The following is a 17,722-nucleotide window of genomic DNA, read 5'->3' as shown; positions in this document are numbered from 1 at the left end:
AAGTCCGGGAAAACCAGTTGTATTTGGAGATCGGCTCAGGGACAGCAGCGTGGCTGTGTCGTGGTCAGCCACCACACCACGATCACCCTGGCATCTGTAATTGTCCATCCAGCCCTTTCATCTGGTATTCCCACAATCTTCTTTATCTGGCTGCCAACATGGCTTTTGGCATTTTTTGGAGCCTCCTGAAGCCCGTCTTAAACCCTTCAATAACCAAGATGGCCCTTTGTAAGCAAACCCTCCACTCCAGCCACAGGGCAGCAAGACAGGCTATGGGCACACCACAAAACCTAAACCAGGCCATGAAGAGAAGATATAACACCTGACTGCATTTTTAGTGTTGAAACTGCCCGCTCGTCAGACGCAAAGGCGCTGCTCCCCAAATAATACTAATTTTAAAACCACGCACCGTCCTGGTAGCCCTGCACTAGCGCTTGTCACTAGTAAATCCCATTTGTCCCTGCTTCCTCAGCAGATTGTTATTAGTGATTTGTTTTGCGCCAGGTACCACTAAACGTGCTGCTATTTTAAACAACTGTTTTATTAGGAGCAGTGTCCTGCGTTGGCCAGAGGTGTATCGCACCTTGATGCACGCACAGGCATTAGCCTCTGTTCTGTATACCCCACTGAACTCCACAGAAGAAATAGCTGGCCATTAATGAACGTGCCAATTAACATGTAAAACTACCATAACTGTGTGAAACTACTGAGAAAACAGAAGAAGGGGGCTGGAATTTCTTTTTCTCTCTGCCAAAATTTTTATACGCATTTAAGCAACTTCAGTTGTAATGTTTCTCTTGGAAAATTTGGGGGTTTCTGCCCAAAGTCTCTCTCCATGAAAAAAATGGGAGTTTGCAGTTGCCAAAAAATACAGTACCTGAAGCGTGGGATTTTTAGGAAAAAAACAACAACAAGACCCAATGTATGATGAGTACAGTTCTTGCATCCATGAAGGACTTGTCGTAGTTTGAAAACACATTTTCAACTGAAAAAAACGCTTCAGTGGGAAAATATCCACCCACTCTGGTCTCATCTCTTCCCTCCGGCACTGATAGAGAGGAAGGTTTTCTTCCAGCCGAGGGTGGTGATGTTTTTCAATGGATGGACAAGAAAATGCATTGATACAGAAAAAAAACCCAAAACTGAGTGGGAAGGCGCAGTCTGAAACTTCCTACTAGGTGGGCAACTGAGGCAGGTACTGAGCATATCCATCCCTTCTAGTGGGGATGCACGTGCCTAAATCCCGTGGGTTTCCATCATTGGGGTTTATACAGCTCATTTTTTTCCCTGGAGTTCTGTCTGAGCCAGGTCTTGAATCCAAGTTGATAGTCTTGGCTCGAAACTAGCACTCCAGTAACACCAGTGGCGATGGTGGGATGCAACTACGAGCCAGTGCACCTGGCAGTCCTACCGGAGATTTTGCGGAAAACCTGTGTTTTCATACCTTGCCCAGATTTTGCTTTACAGGCAGTTGTGAGCATCTTCTTAATTTTTCTCAAGCAGAGCTCCCCCTTTAATATTGTGTGTTAACACACTCGTGTATTAATGCAAAAATATATATGTATGCATGCGCACAGACCCACACAGACACCCTGATACCACAAATATTCGGCACGCTTAGAAACAAGGGGGTGCATCGCTGGACCAGGACCTGTGTGCTCCAGAGGCACCACGCGAGCTGGCACCACTGCCTGGGGAGGATTTCATATCTTCAGCAATCCCAGGGAAAAAAAAAAAAAAAAAAAAAAAAGATCTGCGGACAGGACTGGCAAGGGCCTCCTGCTCTTTTGCCCTTTCCCGATGGATAGGAAGGGCCCTGATGAGATGCTCTGTGTCGAAGGGAGGGGACCGAGGTGTGCAGTGGCCAGGAGGGGATGGAGCCCGGACCGCTGCCATCAACCCCGAGCGACAGCACGGCCTTTTCATGAATAAATAATTTGTGTTGCGGTTGCGGTGTGCTGGACCCGGCACGGAGCAAGGTCTGCCCGGACACTTGGCGTTGGCATCGCCCAACAGGGCGTTTGGCCCTTTCTCCTTGTCGTGTCCCCCCTGCCACCACACACCTGCAAATGGGGACCCCCGGGGCCGGCAGGGCACGGCCACCCCTCGTCGCATGGAAGGAGCAGTGGGAAAGCGGCGGGAGCGGGGCAGGGGAGAGATGAAGGGATAAATAAAAAATGCGGGAGCATCCCGGAGGCACGGTGGGGTGGCGGGGGGCTGCGGGGGGCTGCGGCCCTGCTGTGGCGGGAGGTGAAGGCGACGCAGTTCCTGTCTCTTTAAATCCACCCTGAGCCAGGAGCCGGGAGCTGAGGCAGAGCAGAAAGCCCAGGATCCCTGCTCATTAATAAGCAGGATTTATCCCCGTAGGGAGCCGGGCAGGAGGGGGGAGGCCGTGGGGCGAGCGGAGGCCCTGTGCCCCCCCTCCCCGACCCCCAGCCCCTCACCCCGGCATCCGACCTCGCTCCGAGCATCCTCCGGCCGAGATGCGGGATCCGCTGGGCGCGGCGAGCGGGTCCCCGCGGGAGTGAGGTTTGCTGGGGGCGGGGGCGGGCGCGGGGGGGCTGGGGACAGCGGCGGCGATGGCGGGTTGTTAGGGCGCGGGGTGGTGCGCGGCGCCAGGGCCGGAGCGGGAGCGGCTGGGCGAGCCGAGCGGGAGGGCGGCGGAGGCACCGCATTGCTGCTGCTGCTGCTGCTGCTGCCGCCGCTGGTGCTGAGCCCGCCGCGCCCGGCCCCGCCATGCCGCCGCGCCCGCCCCCCCCGGCCCTGCGCCGGAGCCAGGCTGGGCGGCCGGGCAGCGCGGGCTGCGGGGCGCGGGGGCTCTGAGCCCGCCGGGCGGGGGGCGCGGGCGCCCGAGCGCGCCTCTCCCCTGGTTTTTCCTTTTCCTTCTCTTGGCATTTGGCCTCTTTTTTTTTTTTTTTTTTTTCTTCCCCCCCCACCCCCGTTCCCTGCCTTGGATGGTTTTTAGGTGGAGTCGTTTGCACCAAAACCCAATAGCTGCTGCTGTTCTTGCTGCTATTTTTTTTTTTTTTTTTTAATGATACTGTTTCCACAGCAGGGGAAGAGAGAACTGATCCTGAACATACTCCCAGAGAATGAATAATCACAAGAAACTGGCTTAAGCAGCTCCTTGGATCTGGTGCATGATTTTGATTGAGTTTGATTTTATTTGATTTTTTTTATTTTTATTTTTTCCCCGAGTCATCGTTCGCATTTTTTCTTTTATTTTTTCTTTTTTTTTTTTTTTTTCACCTTTTGGGAGATTTGCAAACCGAATTACATGCATGTCCAGTGGGGGAAGGTTTAATTTTGACGATGGAGGGTCGTACTGTGGAGGCTGGGAGGACGGAAAGGCTCATGGCCACGGAATCTGTACTGGCCCAAAGGGTCAAGGTGAATATTCGGGCTCCTGGAGTCACGGCTTTGAGGTGCTGGGGGTCTACACTTGGCCCAGCGGCAACACTTACCAGGGCACCTGGGCGCAGGGCAAGCGCCATGGCATTGGCATGGAGAGCAAGGGGAAGTGGGTGTACAAAGGAGAGTGGACCCATGGATTTAAGGGACGGTACGGGGTCCGAGAATGCACTGGAAATGGGGCCAAGTACGAAGGCACCTGGAGCAATGGATTACAGGATGGCTACGGGACAGAGACCTACTCGGATGGAGGTAGGTGCTGCATTGATACCTTCCTGGCCGGGGCGGGCGGTGGGGTGGGGGGTACCAGCCTCCGACCCAGGACCCTGGTTTTAGGCTGGAGTCTGTGAGTTTGCAACCTGCTAGCTTGGAGCGAGGGATGCTGGTACCCCACAGGAGATAAGGAACCAGCCCAGCATGGCATCAGCCCAGCTCTTTGCCACAGGTAGCCCCATATGTTAGCGGGTCTCTGGGCACCGTGTCCTCTCCCCACCCCCCACCTCTCCTTGACCAGGCTTTTTGGGGAGGGGAGTTGGCTGTGCTGGTGGGGGGATGCCCAGCTGTCGCCCAGGGGGCTCGGAGTGCGCGGTGGGCCAGGCTGTCGGGAGATGACCCAAGTTGCACATGGGATTCACAGTTTGGACTGCACCACTGGAACCTGTAGGATTTGCATCAAAGCAACGTGGGGCAGAGGGGAGGGGAGGGTGTGGGGGGGATGCAGGGCAGGTGGGTGCAGCTCCTGTGCTGCAAATGCTTCCAGCGAGGGGCTGGGGTCTTTGCATGCCCTGCAGCCCCTCCAACCGCAGCCCCACACTTAATAATACTAGGCAAAAGACTTTAATTCAGGCAAGAGTCTTACATTCGTAGTTTACGGCTTAATGCTTAGCATAGGGGCTCAGAGGGATCACCAAAGCTATTCTCTGCCGTCAACACGGCTTAACGAGATGTTGAGGGGAAACTAGGATTAAATAAAAAACAAGAAAACCCAGTTGAAGCGATCACAAAAATTGCTGGGCTAACAAGCTTTAAGGCCGAACTAGGAGAAACAGCTGGTGCTCTGCTGTAAGTGGCTGTATCATCCTCTCTTCTCTTTTGTGGCTACTTCCAGCTGAATTGCCACCATAATACGCGGCAGGCCTACCTGCTGGCGGCCGGGGGCATTCGGCAGCGCTGCCCCCCTGTTTTGCTGGCAAACGTGTCTAGCTAAAGCAGGCTCTTGTTCTTTTTTAAGGCATTATCGTTTTCCAGGACTGCTACGTTAAGGGAATTGCAGCGTTGATGAGCTCCATCGCAGCCTTCCTGAAAGGTGCTGCAAGACCTTTCTCTAGAAAACCCAGTTTGCTGCTTTGTGGTTATACAGGGAGGCAAGATTAAACGTTACCTGCAGCTGCTCTTTTATGCTCTCAAAGGGAGAGGTGGAACGATCTCTTGATTATTTGTTTTAATGATAATTTTGTACCACTGGCTTTCTCCTAAAGGGAAATATAGCTGCAACCTTTTGTTTTGGCTGCCTGGAATAATGCTGGGGTCTGAGCTGGAATCTGCCGGGTGTGTGTTTGCAAGCCATCGATAAATCCCAGCAGTCCTTCAGCTGAAAATAAAGCTTGGTCAGAGAATAACTGCTGTCCCCCACCTTCCAAGCAGTCAGGAGGGGATGGGGGGGGGGGGGGGGGTTGCCGGCTCCCAACACCAGCGCTGTCTCCCTGTTCCCCTCCTGGCCCCCAGCCCCTGCCGGGGAGGTTTGCAGGAAGGCAGGCAGAAGTCTTGACAAACTACAGGTCTGGGAGGGCTGGGTGTTGCAGGGCTGGCCCTGGCCCTGGGCACCCACGTGCCCCCACCCCGGCACGCTCCCTGTCACCTGCAGCACAGTGGCTCTTTGGGAAACCCGGGGGGCATCTCCAGGCTGGGGTGGCTTACCAGCCTGTTTCACCATTTCTGAGAAACTACCAGAAGCAAAGAGAGTTTTCTTCCATCTTGTCAGGCCAGCCTGGTTTCTCGGTGTTCGGGGACGGAAAAGCTGTATTGCGTGTTTATCGTTTGAGGAGGAGGTTACGAGGGTCGGGGGGAGGAGAGGGCAGGGTCTGTAGCAAAATGCTCCCCCCACCCCGGGACTCTGCAAACTGTCCTAGGAGGAGGGGACAGCCGTGAAGGGGGATGCAGAGCGGTGGTACCCGTGGCTGAGCCCACCCCGCTGCTGGGGGCAGGGATGCCCTGTGCACACCCCAACCAGGCTCCTCCACACCAGCTTTGCCCGTGTCGCTTGGGCAGTCACACGGAGGGGCTGAACCCTGCTGGAATTGCACTTCCACCAACTGGGCTGCAAGTACCCCGAGGCCACAGCCCTTTGCCAGTTGCCTGTCTTCGTTTTGGGTGGAAAACACCAAAGTTGGGCATCTCCGGCCTTTTGGATACCGAACCTTGGTGAACTTTTGGGTACAAGAAGCCGGTGTGTACTGGAGCTCTGCTGGAAGGGTGGCTGCGTAGCTATGGCACAGGGGAGGCAACTGCTGGGAAGGATGTTTCTCATTAATCTATTCAAGTTATTACCTTCATCAAACTGAAGTATCCTAGAATCCTCGCCCCAGCATCTGTCACTTGCCACCCACAGATAAATATTCATCCCTTGCATTATTTTTTTTTAGCACATCAACCAGGGCTAGGGGATAGGTCCCTAAATGTGCAGCGAGGCTCAGGAAGCGCCCCAGAATTCATGGGTTTCGCTCCAATTTTACCATTTCCTTGCACAATTGTGGGTGAGGGCAAAGCTCGACATTCCACCAACTGTTGCCAGCGCTATCTTGGGGAGCAAGGTTTTGTGTGACTGATGCGCATGTGTTGATGCATCGGGCTTGGATGTAGGGTATGGCATGTGGTGGCCCGAGCCGCATGGCCACCCCCCTGCCGTCCTGGCTCCGCTCGCCGCCCTGGGTACCGTCCCCCCCCATACCGGGTGCTCACGCCTGCCACGCGCACACGCATGCATGCTTCCCCCACATGCAGCTTGCAGATCTCACACCTCCCACGCGGACACACTCATCGCCATGCACACACGCCTCTCCTTCCCCACGCCGAGACGCCGCTGCGCCCCTCCGCGCGCATACCCACACGCACGTGGTCCTGCCCCCAGCCCAGCGCTCTCTGACCCAAACACGCGCCGGATGAACGCAAACCGTGTTCCCCTGGCCATGCGGTTACATGTCCATCAATGCAAACCTGTCACACAAAGCCAAAATAAGCAAATACAGCCTGGCTGTTCCCCTAGAAGCCCACGCCTTGCCAAATCTCCCTGGCACTGTTGCACGCCTGACCCACGGTCCTGCACCTGCGGCACACGCCTGCACCATCCTGCCTTTCCCCTGCACGCATGCACTCACTCAGACCCCTGCAAACCATTCTGCTGCTGACATGTCCTTATCTTGCTGCCAAAAATCCCTGCCACCTCCTGTCCTGATCCAGAAGCACCCTGATATTACATAAACCGGGCTTCTGAGGATTGCTTCAGTCGGATGCTGGAGTTGCACCGCTCTTTTGCTGGGCTTGATTCAGCCCAGCTCCAGGATGGGAGCAGGATTGCTCCCTTGCTTCAGGTGAAAGGGGCTGCATCCACCTGGATCAGCACCGATATGAGCTGGAGCCGCTGCCCTCGCCCTTGCTGGAGCTTGGTGGAATCTCTTGGGAGCAGTGGGTTGGAGACCTCCCGCTGGAGACCCTCTCCTGAGCAGGTCTAGAGATCAAGAGACATCTCAGCTGGTTCCTGCCTTTCTGTAACTCCTCGGACACTTTGGAAATACTCAGTGATTGTGCCCTGGGGACAGGTTGGGTTGGAACTGCAGGCTTGCCGTGGCAGTCCTAGGGCTGCGGCTTGGGTTCAGCTGCCGGAACCGTGGCTGTGGAGGTGGACGAGATGGGGTGAATTAAGGAAGCCCCAAATCTGCTTTTGCCCTTTCCATCCCTGCCAATGCTTTTTCTCCTCCCTCCTCCTGTCCCCAGCTGGGCATTTGGGATCTGAGGCAGGACAGGGGCTCGGGCAGAGGACCAGCCCCTCTCCCAGGTCCCCACTGCCCAGCCAGCCCTTGGGGAACAGCTCGCAGTGATTCCTGGTGCTGGACGTGTCCGCAGTGTGTCGGGGCCGTGCCGGGTCCCTCCTGCTGCCAGCCCCTCGCCCCATCCCGGCTGCCCACGTGCTCCTTGTGGAGTTTCTTGGGAAGGCTACCCCAAAACGGATGGGCAGTCACATCGGGGTGTTCATCTTGTGTAATCCTCCGTGCCCACTCACCTAAATGAATCATCCCTTTGATAGGTGAGTGAAATATAATTAGTGTTTTCATTGTTAGCACCGTGTGAGTAGGCAAGTGGGTTTTCTTGGCCTGGGCTGGGAAATTTTCATGCTTTGCAAGCAATGGGTAGAGCAAAGTGGTGCGGTGGGAGCTGCTGGTGTGGGCTCTCTTGCAGGCTGTCCTGCCCAGGCAGGAGCCGCGGTGGCTCCATGCCCCACTTTTCCCACCTCTGCAGTGGCACCGGTGACACCTCCAGCCGCTCTCTTAGCAGGTGCACTGGGAGCTACCGACCAAATGGCTTCAAAAGGCTTGAGGAGATGGAAACCATGAAATACTTTGCAAAAGCAGGCCCCTGGCAAGCTTAAAGAGCTGCTCTGGGGGGATGGACCAGGGATGCCGTGGGGGCACCTTGCCTGTCTGGGAAGGGGCCGCAGCCCCCTCCCCTGCGCTGAGAAGCGGTTTTGGATGAGCCACCACCGGCCAGCGCTGCCAAGGGCAGTGGCATCACCCAAGGGCTGCCTCGCGCCTCTCTCCATACCAGGGTTTTTCACAGGTTCCTCTACAGCTGCAGGGAACCAACTAGCAAGGGCAAATTTCCACGCGATCTATTCATAGCGCGGATGTCAGAATTACCTTAAAAGTATCAGCTCTCGTCTTATTTTGCTGCCAGGAAGGAATTGTTGATGCACTTTAAACAGTGGGTGGAAACAAGCAAATACAAGTGCGCCCTGATCCCCGATCCTCCCAGTTCCTGCAGAATCCAGGCACAGCTGTAGCTGGTCCTAACAACCCCCTCTAAGAACCTGGGAATGTGAAAAAAAGCTACAAGCTTGCTTTGTAACGTGTCTGACTACCTAGGTTTGGTACAGAAGGTGCTTGCAGTGCAACAGTGGTTATAGGAGAGCAGCAACTGAAACGTCGGGACCCACCGAACCTAGAAAAATGAATCAAAATACTAAATGAAGATTCTGACCAGTCTCATTAAAAATAAATGATATGAACTCATGGTAATTACTGATCTCACTGGAACATGCTGCTTAGTTTCAGGTACAGCTCAGGACAGAGGAAGAAGGATTTTGACGCGGGGAAAAGTACCTGAGATAGAAACTGCCAGGCAGGCTTAGACCCTCACTCTATCTTCTTATTTCATCCAGCGCTTGATGCTCTGGCGGGCGGTGTAGGACCCCAACTTTGGGGCAACCTGACCCCCTTACACACCTCTCCCTGACCCATAAGAGAGGGCCACTTAAGTCCTGAAGTACAATTTTCATATTCTTTCAGTGGGGATGCTGGGGTGGGTTTCTCATGGCTTTTAATGCAAATCTCAGGCTATTTGCATGTGATTTGATATCCCATGGGGCTCCTCGTGGTTGGGTGACATCTGCTCCTGTAGCTGAACATTTTTTTTCCTTGAAGCTCCAGCTTGTGGAATCATGTGATTTTTGCAAGATTTTCAGCTTCATTTTTGAAGCAAGGTTTCCACTCAGACTATTGCAGAAAAGTCATTCTTACAGGCTTGGAAAGCAGCAGACAAGAGCTAAAAATGCTTTCTGCTCAAAAATGCCTGGATTTTTAAATGAACCTGATTAATTTTGAATGCTCTGAGTCAGGTAACGCTGATGTAATGAATGATCTGTATTAATGTCGGCATGACTTGAAGATACAGAAGCCAGGCAGGATGGGGTTGGAGATGGTCTTACAGGAGGCAACACTGTGGTTTAGCATCTCTCTTGTGAGATTTGGCAGTTTTTGCTTCTTTGGGGTCTGGCTTTTGCATTGACTGAAATCCTGACCAAGAAAGGATTTATTTACTTATTTTCCCCCCAGTAGTTTGCAATAGTTACAGGAGAGTCTTGATGACAGTTTGCCCCTGCAATAAGCTCTTTAACTTGTAGTTAAAGTATTGGCTAACAAAAAAAGGGGGGCTTCGAGAAGAAACCCACTTGAATGGCAAGTGTTTACATTTTGGGGTTTGATGTTGGCTTTTCAAAGAGAGGTTCTGGCCTTCGAATAAAAAATCCTTAAAAATTGCGATCGATGCATGAGCATTCCCTTAAAACAGCCACTCCTTTCCCAAAATTATTCCCTGAAGAGGTTCCACTTACTCTTAGCATACAGCAGAGCATCATGAATTTTCATGAATGAGTGAACAGCCAGAGCAAGGTCCCCAAGTTCGCAGATATTCGCACCGAGATGATCGCTGTAAAGAAACGATTCCCTGCTCAGGGCATCACTTTGGGCCTGCAAGGTGTTTCCCTGGACTGAGTAAGGGATTGATCATTTATTTCACAGGAAATAAATAAACCCTGCTCTGGCCTTGTCCCGTCCTGTGGGATCCCTGCTCCTGGTGCAGCCTCCTATCTCCTGTCCACGGGGAGCTCAGCCCCATCCCACGCGGCTCAGCACCTCCCACACCTGGCCAGGGCTGCAGCCCCCCAAAACCTGGCGCCGACACACAGCGCAGTTTGTGAGCGCTGGAGAATTAGCTCTCACTCCCGTGAGCTCTGCTGAGAAATGGGGTGAGATCACAGAGTTTGCGAGGAGGATTAGAGTGCTGGAGGATTAACGGACTAAGCATTAGCCCGATTTCACTCTGCTTTGTGAGAGGAGCACATTAGCCGTAATAAAGGTGCTGAGTGATATGTTAATGTGTTTCATGCTCCTTATTCTAAAGCCTCATCCCGGTTTTGGCCCCAGTCGGTGGCCGAATCTGCCGGGATTCAGCTGCCCTGGGCAAGACCATGGGCCCCATTTCACCAAGGGATGATGCTCCCGTCTTCCCCTGGCTCCTGCAGACCCGGCGCTTCCCACTCCCAGGAAGACTAGAAATTTCTTTCTTGAGTTCTTTCCTTTTGAAAAACTGTATTTCCCCTGACTCCAAGACATGATACCTTAATAAAAATTGTGACTGGTCCGAGGTGTGTTATAAGCCCCATCAGAATTAACGACGCCGAGATCTGATTGTCATTAAAATGGTTTGAAGCTTTCCTCCGAATGCCGGCTGGAAAAGGCAATTACTAGTGAAAGCAAACAGGCTTGGGGAAGCAGGAGATACAGAAGCAATGAGAAAGAAGAGGGGGAGGATGCTTAGGATGGAGTTGCGTTTCCCTGCACATGGTGGAGAGCAAATCGAGATTTTCCCCATCGAAGCAAATAGCCAAAACACCTGGGAAGCCGTTGTCCAGTGACCCCGAGCCCAGTCGTGGGTTTGGGGGGACGCTCCTCTCGCAGGTGTTACCTGAGCTGAGTTTCCATGTGTGATTTTTCCTGGAGTGGTTTCTCCTTTGATATCATAAGGGCAAGTATTCATCCCTGGCCAGTCCCTGTGGAAAATGGCTTAATTCCTGCAGCTGGAATCTTCAGAGGTGGGACATCACCTTCAGGGCTTTGCCATGTTCCCTGCCCCATGGCAGGAGGAGGCACACGCCTCGGTTTGTTGGAGGAGTTTGTCCTCCATCTCGCTCTGTTCCTCAGTTTTCCATCTGTAAGTGCAAATATCAGCTGTCCTTGCGATACCGTGACGCACGTTACTGTTTGCCAACAAGGGAGGCAGCTTCATTCTGCTGATCTCCTGATTGCAAGGTATCTTTGGGGCAAGCATCGTGACAATGAGAATATAAAGGACTCCCTGTGTTTCGGACAGGGCTCATACCCCTTAGGTGAGCATTCTTGCCACGTGTGAACCTGCCTTTCAGGTGGTTTTCCCTGTGGAGAAGGGTGAAACAATCCCTGTTATTTCAGCCAGAGTTACTTTACGTTGTTATTTGCATCCACCGTGGAGGAGGCAGGTTCCCTGGCTGTGGCGCGAGGCTGTATAAACCCGTCTCCTCTCCCCAGCCCCCGGCTGTTGCTCCTGCAGAGGTGCCCAGCGAGGCGCTGGCTCTGCTGTGGCCAGCCTGGCACCCATCTCTACCTGTTTGCCAAGTGATCTCCTATGATGCATCATCCAAACCCAACAGCTCCACCGGGTTGTTTCCTTAGGTGGAGGCTCCCTGCCATTTAGCTTTTAAAAGTGCGAGCTAACCATGCAGACAGGAGCTGCAGGCTGGTAATGCTTTATTATTTGTTGAGCCCCAGCAACACACTTGGTGCTGCCCAGCATGCAGGCAGTAGCAGAGCAGCCCATGACAGCTCCAGTCCTCTCTTTTCTCTGCTCTTCTCTTCTCCCTTCTCCTTTCCCTCTTCCCCTTCTCTCCTCCATGGATACCTCGACCTCACTGTGCCCATCATGTCCGTATCCATCCACCCTCGCATTAAGCGATATGACTAACATCCATCACGTGTTCGTGCCTGCAGATTATATTTGCATACTCAAAAATCCATACTTTATTTCTTCCCCTGTGTAAGCAGTTACCAGAGCATATTTTTGGCAAATTAGCAGCCACAGCAGAAGCATCTGACTGTGTTTTTAGCAGGGCTTGGTGATGGTCAGGGACATGGAGAGCCTTGGCAGGGCTGGGGAGGAGGCGATTTGCCGCTGATGCCGTATCCGTGCAGCACTGCACACGTGCGCCGTCACCGATTCCCACCTTTCGTGGGGGGCAATGCAAGCGGTGAGTCCTAGCCCTCCATCTCATGCCTGTGTGGGATTTAGGTGAGCATCTGGGGGACAACTGCTGCTTTCTGACTAGCAGCTGAGGGCAGGGCAGGGAATGCAAGTCACCCAGCGCAGTGAAGTCTTGGCAGGAAACACGCACCCACGTGCATGCTCAGGAGGACCCACACATGCAGGTAGCGTGTTTGGGGGGCACGTCTTTACCAGCAAGGCCCCCTGAGACATCAGAGCTGGGGTGGCTGACAAGGACGTCCCCATCATCACACCATCAGGACCGAGGCTGAATTAGCATCCTCCAGTCCTCTTTTCTCTCGTACATCTTTTTGGGATAGATGTTTCTGAGATGCTCAACATGGTTTGTGCATGAATCCTCCCTGGGCCACTCTGATATGCAATAGCTGGAAAGTGAGATCTGTAAAACTTGCTCCTGTCATAATTCAAGAGACTGGCCTAATTATTGCCATCAGACGTCTTTAATTAATATGCTGCAGAGTTCGGTGATAAGAGGGGGGGTGAGCACACCAGGCAGGATCCTGCGCGAGATAAACTAGCAATTTGCAAGACCTAATTACTTCGGGTTGCTTTGGAAAAGTGGACAGGCACTTCAGACAAATCAGACCTTGTTCCCAAATTTCACTGAGTGGCAAAAGCGAGCTGGGAGGTTTGGATCGCTGCTATTGCCGAGCACAGTCACCATCACCGGCAGATCTGGCTGTGCTTCAGGGATTGGGCAGAGGCCCCAGAGGAACCTGCCCTTTGGAGCCTTCTGCTCCCACCATCCTTGACAGCCAGGGTAGCTGCGCCCACGTTGCTGATTATTTTAGCTAATCTGGGAATACCTTGCATTGACCTGTGAGAGTGAGTTATTTGTGGGGGTTTTAACTCAGCGTTAGTGATGAGTAGGGAATATTTTTCTAAGCATTTGACTTTTTCCGAGGTCACGTTGTGGTAATAATATGTATGTGTCCACGGGCCTCAAAACACTTTACAACATCCTGAATAACTGCTTAAATTTCTCCGTAGAGAAACCAAAGTGGAGCAAGGCAGGGCAGGTCTGTGCAGACCTCCCCGTGCGCTTTGCCCCGTGTGCTTGCCAAGGGTTTCATCCTGCAGGATGCAGAACCAGCCGTCTCAGTTCAGGAAAAGCCTTCAGCCCCTAAAGCTGGTTCTTAATGGTGTTCCTGGACCGAGGCCAGAGGACTCAGCAGCCTGCAAAATGCCAAATCCTTGGGCACGGGGGGGAGGGAGGGAAGAGAATGCAGCTATTCCAACCCCCAAAATCCTGACTTCTGTTGCCTTCCAACACCATGGTGAAGATGGACCAGGCTTGCATCCAAGTGGATGATCCCACCTTGGGCCAAGGGAAGCCCCACGTATGTTGCTGGGCTGTGAGCAGCCCATCCTCCTCCCTTGGGGCTTCTCTCCATATCGTTTAAAATCCACCTATTGCTCCAGTGTGCCCTAAGGGAATTCCCGGTGCTGCTGATTTGTCTGAAGGCTGGACTCCCCTGGGCATCGCTGTTGTCTCCACCATCTCTCAGTGAGCAGAAGAGAACCATGGGTGCCAGGCAGCCCCACAGCTTCCCCCTCCGGCATTTCTCACCTTCATCTGCTGAGCACAAGGCTGTGAGCCACCTCTGTCTGGGCCAGAAAGGTCGTTTTCTAGATGTTTCAGGTCCCCTTTCCCTCTCCATCACTCTCTTCTGTGCAAAAAGCACTTGGTATGGAGACAAATGATGTCAATGAAGTGACTCTTCTTCTTGCCCAAGGCTTCAGCCCGGTGTGCTGCGTGTGAGAAGAACAAGTCATGAGCTGGTTGCCTCTTCCTATCCATGGTGAAGATCTCATCTGCAAGAGGGGGCAGCTCCCTTGGCAGTCCTGGGCCGACGAGCATCCACGTGAGCCCCGCCGCAGTGGCGGTACCCTGTGGGAGATGAGCTGGAGACGGGGATCAGTCTCCTCCTTCCCTGCTTCCCAGGAAAATCCCCAAAAACTCTTTGGCAGAGCCAAGGAAATGAACGGAAATCCGTCATTCTTCCTGGTGTCCGTAATGCCTCAGATCCTCCCGGAGCACTTTGCAAATAGGAGCTAATTAGTCTTCCCAATACCCAGCTGAATTGCCGGAGTGCTGCTGCATTATCCCTGTTTCCAGCAGGGAGCACGGAGGTGCAGAGGTTGCACCCAGCCATCTCCCTGCTGGTTTTGCACGGGGTCCCACTTGCCTCCCCGTTTCTGCAAGGTGCAAACCAGAGCGAACCCTGATTTGGGGGATTTTGGCATTAATGGGACAACAAGAGCAGCCCTGAAGACTCTCTGCTTTCTTCCCAGAATGAATTTTAGCCTCCTGAGCCAAATGCTGAGAAAGTGCTGAATAACTGCAACACATTAGATTACTTTTTGTTACTTGTCATTTCTCAAAACATATGATCTTCTGCTGGAGAATCGGGAATGATGCATTGGAGGCCACTGACTTCCCGCTTTCTGCTTTCAGCCTGGCTGGCTCCAGCCAAGGATGAGGCTCCGCACGGTCCTCAAGGCAATGGAAATTCCTGCAGGAGTTTTAAAAGCCATTTGGAAACAACCCAGCAGCCTTGCTCCAAGGGCAGTGAGCCAAAAAACCCCAAACCCCAGGCTTGAGAACACAAGTGAGAGTGACCAACAACTGCATTACCCATTTTCTTCTCTCCATGTTTCCATTCCATCCCAAATTTCCCTCTCTTTCCCGTGAGCCCGTTCCCTTTCTCACACTCCATCTGCTGTTTCCAAAAGAGGAATATTCTTGCCCATCCATCTTTCAGAACGACCTCAGTTATTTTCTCCTAGCCTCAGGTTCTGCCCTTCCTCTCCTTATCTGTGCCCCGCACATGGGCACGCACATGGGCACATCCCCACCTCTTCTTGGCATCACCTTTGTCTTGGCCAAATCCTGCTGGAGCAATTACACCAACGGTCATGAAATCTTCCCCGGGGTAAAACCGCGGCGAGCGAGAGCACAACCTGTTTATTCCCTCGGGCTCCAATTTTTCTGCAAAATTCGCATACTCCGGGCAGGATCAGGCTCTCTTTTCATCAGGATCATGGTGATGGCTGAGATTTCTTGGCTTGGCTGTCCGGTGCTCTCCTATCGAGCATCTGCTCTTGTCCACGACTTGCACCCAGCCCTACCCCCGGCCGCACAGCTCGGCTGCCCACAGCTGCCTGCACCATGCTGCCCTGGCCATGTAATTGATGCTGCATTTTCCCTGATGCAATCACCCCATTAATCTCATGCAATTAATGCTTCAGGAAGCATTTTGCAAATATTGATAGTAAAGAAAGAGCTACAATGCAGAAGTGGCTGCAGCTTTGGTTGTATTACCGTAGTAAGTCACAAATTACCCAGCTCAGGATGATTTTTCTTTTTCTTTCTGCATCCAAGACTTTCTTGGCTGCTCTTTGTCCTTTTTGCCCAGTGCAAAAGGGCCACACCGAAGTGGGATGGATATTTGTGGCATCTTGGAGGCATGCATAAGACACCTGCACGGCTGGGGGAAGAAGGTTGGCACATTTTCCTCCCCAGCAATTCTCCTTCATCACGGTGGCTTTGCCCCTTTTGCCCAGGACCCCGGCTTGGGCGATGCAACCAGCCTGTGGGCAGGGCTGCAGCAGCGCTGGCCTCTTCCCTGCTGCCCATCCCCACGGCGGCACATTCCCCTCTGTCACACATGGTTAAAAGAAGCATCTGCTCTTCTGCCCTGAGCCCGGGAGGTGCTCAGCTCTCTACCCTGAAGGCCTGGAGGCCCTCCGTTCAGCACATCAGCCTGGAGACCTTTCACATCAGACTCATCCTGTCACACCCAGCCCCATCCTAAGGTCCCCACTGCCGGCGCTTCCCGTTGCACGCTCCCGTTTCAGCTCCCACCTCTGACACAGCTATAGCTGGTCCGTCCTGACACATAGAGTGCAAAATGATGAAATCCTGTTTCCTCTGCAGGGAGAAAGAGTCTCCTGGCTCCTTGTGAGATTAAGCTTTGTGCATATATCTGCAAATGTTAGGGGGCAGGGGTTAAGCAGAGCAGTGCAAGGGGAGGAGGTGACAGTGCTTAGCAATGCAGATCAGATGGCTCTGAGACCTTCCAGTATTCATGGCCAAATCCTGGGATATTTAGGGGTTTAAAACATAATGAAGTCGGATGAAGGAAGGAGTGCTGTTTAGGTGAGGAAGGACGGATTAACTCAGCTCGCTGGAAGGAAGCTCTTTGACCTGCTGGTGGCCATGAAGGTGGCCATATATCTTGGTGACCACTGGGGAGGTGACCATGCCCTCCTAGGCAATCCGCAGAGGTAATCCATGCTGCTGCATCCATGCATCCAGCAGGGAAGCAATCAGGAGAGCAGCAACACCCATGAGAGCAGATTTGGGGTCTGGGTTTTGCTCTCTTGGGAGTTGCTGCATGATGCTGGGAGGGGAGCAGCAGGACAGACTGGCTGGCTGGGATGGCTCCCCTAGTCCTTGCATCCTCTGCTTAGAAAAATCAGCCTTGCTGAGGAGATGCAGAGATTGTTCCTGGCAGCCGTGCAATTCTAGGAGTAGGTTTTAAGGCCATGCAAGGATGAGAGCTTCCCGGGCACCTCTTCCTTGCTGGCGACACGCACAGGCGCTCGCTGCAGCTGTAACCTGCTGTGACCAATTTGCCGCCTCTGCTCCAGCTGAGATGTGCTGTCATGCCTGCTCCAAGAGCGCTTTGTTCTGCTCTTTGCCATTGCCTCTGGTTTTCAGCAAAGGGCTGTGCTTGCTTCACAGTGCTTTGGTTTAATCTGGTTTTTTTTTCTTTTTTTTTCAGCTGCAGATTTGCTAGGAGACTGGGAGGTCAAGGCACCTGCCTGGGGCCAGAGACCGAGTCAAGGGATGCAGCCAAGGGAAAGGGAGTGCAGGGCTCGGGCAGGGCAGGCTCCGACGGATCTCATATGGGACCTTTTCTCTCTGTCCCCTTGGCATCTTTCCCTGAAAGCCACTGAAACCATCTCTAGGGGAAACAGGAGGCTAAGCACGGTGCGAGGGCATCCCGGGACGTGCTGGGGCTTCCTTTTGCAGGGGTGCTTGGGGTGTTGGGGGAAATCTCTCTCAGGCATCTGCTGTCCAGCATGCCCAGTATGTTGTCCTGATGAGATGATCTGGGAAGGAGCCAGCAAGGGGAGCGAGATGTTGCCAGGTCTGCCGGTGATCGACGGACAGCTTGGTGGGCTCTCCTCTGCCACGGGTGTCGTTCCAGGGTGCCGCTGGGCATGGGGAGCTGTGGGTGCATGGCATCGGTTGTTGCCTGTTCTTGTGGACACCAAAGTGGACTGCAGCAGGGCAAGGCAAGCTCACTGCTCAAACCCAACCACAGGACACGTCTGGTGTCTCCGCTGAGCTGTTTGCCAGCCGTCTTGCCAGTTGTTCCCCATTCTTCTCCCTGCCGGCACTGCCACCACCTCCTTGCCCTGCCCCAGCGGTACC

General features: G+C 53.4%; 1 protein-coding gene across 1 annotated transcript in view; it reads left to right on the top strand.

Moving 5' to 3' along the window:
* The first annotated feature begins 2,994 nt into the window (after positions 1–2,994).
* The window catches only part of JPH3 (junctophilin 3), a 56,715-nt gene continuing 41,987 nt past the window's right edge, over positions 2,995–17,722 (top strand). The window contains exon 1 of the mRNA XM_037409449.1: positions 2,995–3,663. Coding sequence (XP_037265346.1) covers positions 3,282–3,663 — 382 coding nt within the window. The 5' untranslated portion in view covers positions 2,995–3,281. The remainder of the gene's footprint in view (positions 3,664–17,722) is intronic.

This window comes from Falco rusticolus, chromosome 15 (genome assembly GCF_015220075.1).
Source record: "Falco rusticolus isolate bFalRus1 chromosome 15, bFalRus1.pri, whole genome shotgun sequence".
Classification (NCBI taxonomy): domain Eukaryota; kingdom Metazoa; phylum Chordata; class Aves; order Falconiformes; family Falconidae; genus Falco; species Falco rusticolus.
The sequence above is the reverse complement of the archived record's forward strand: the minus strand, read 5'-3'. Positions and strand labels throughout refer to the sequence as shown.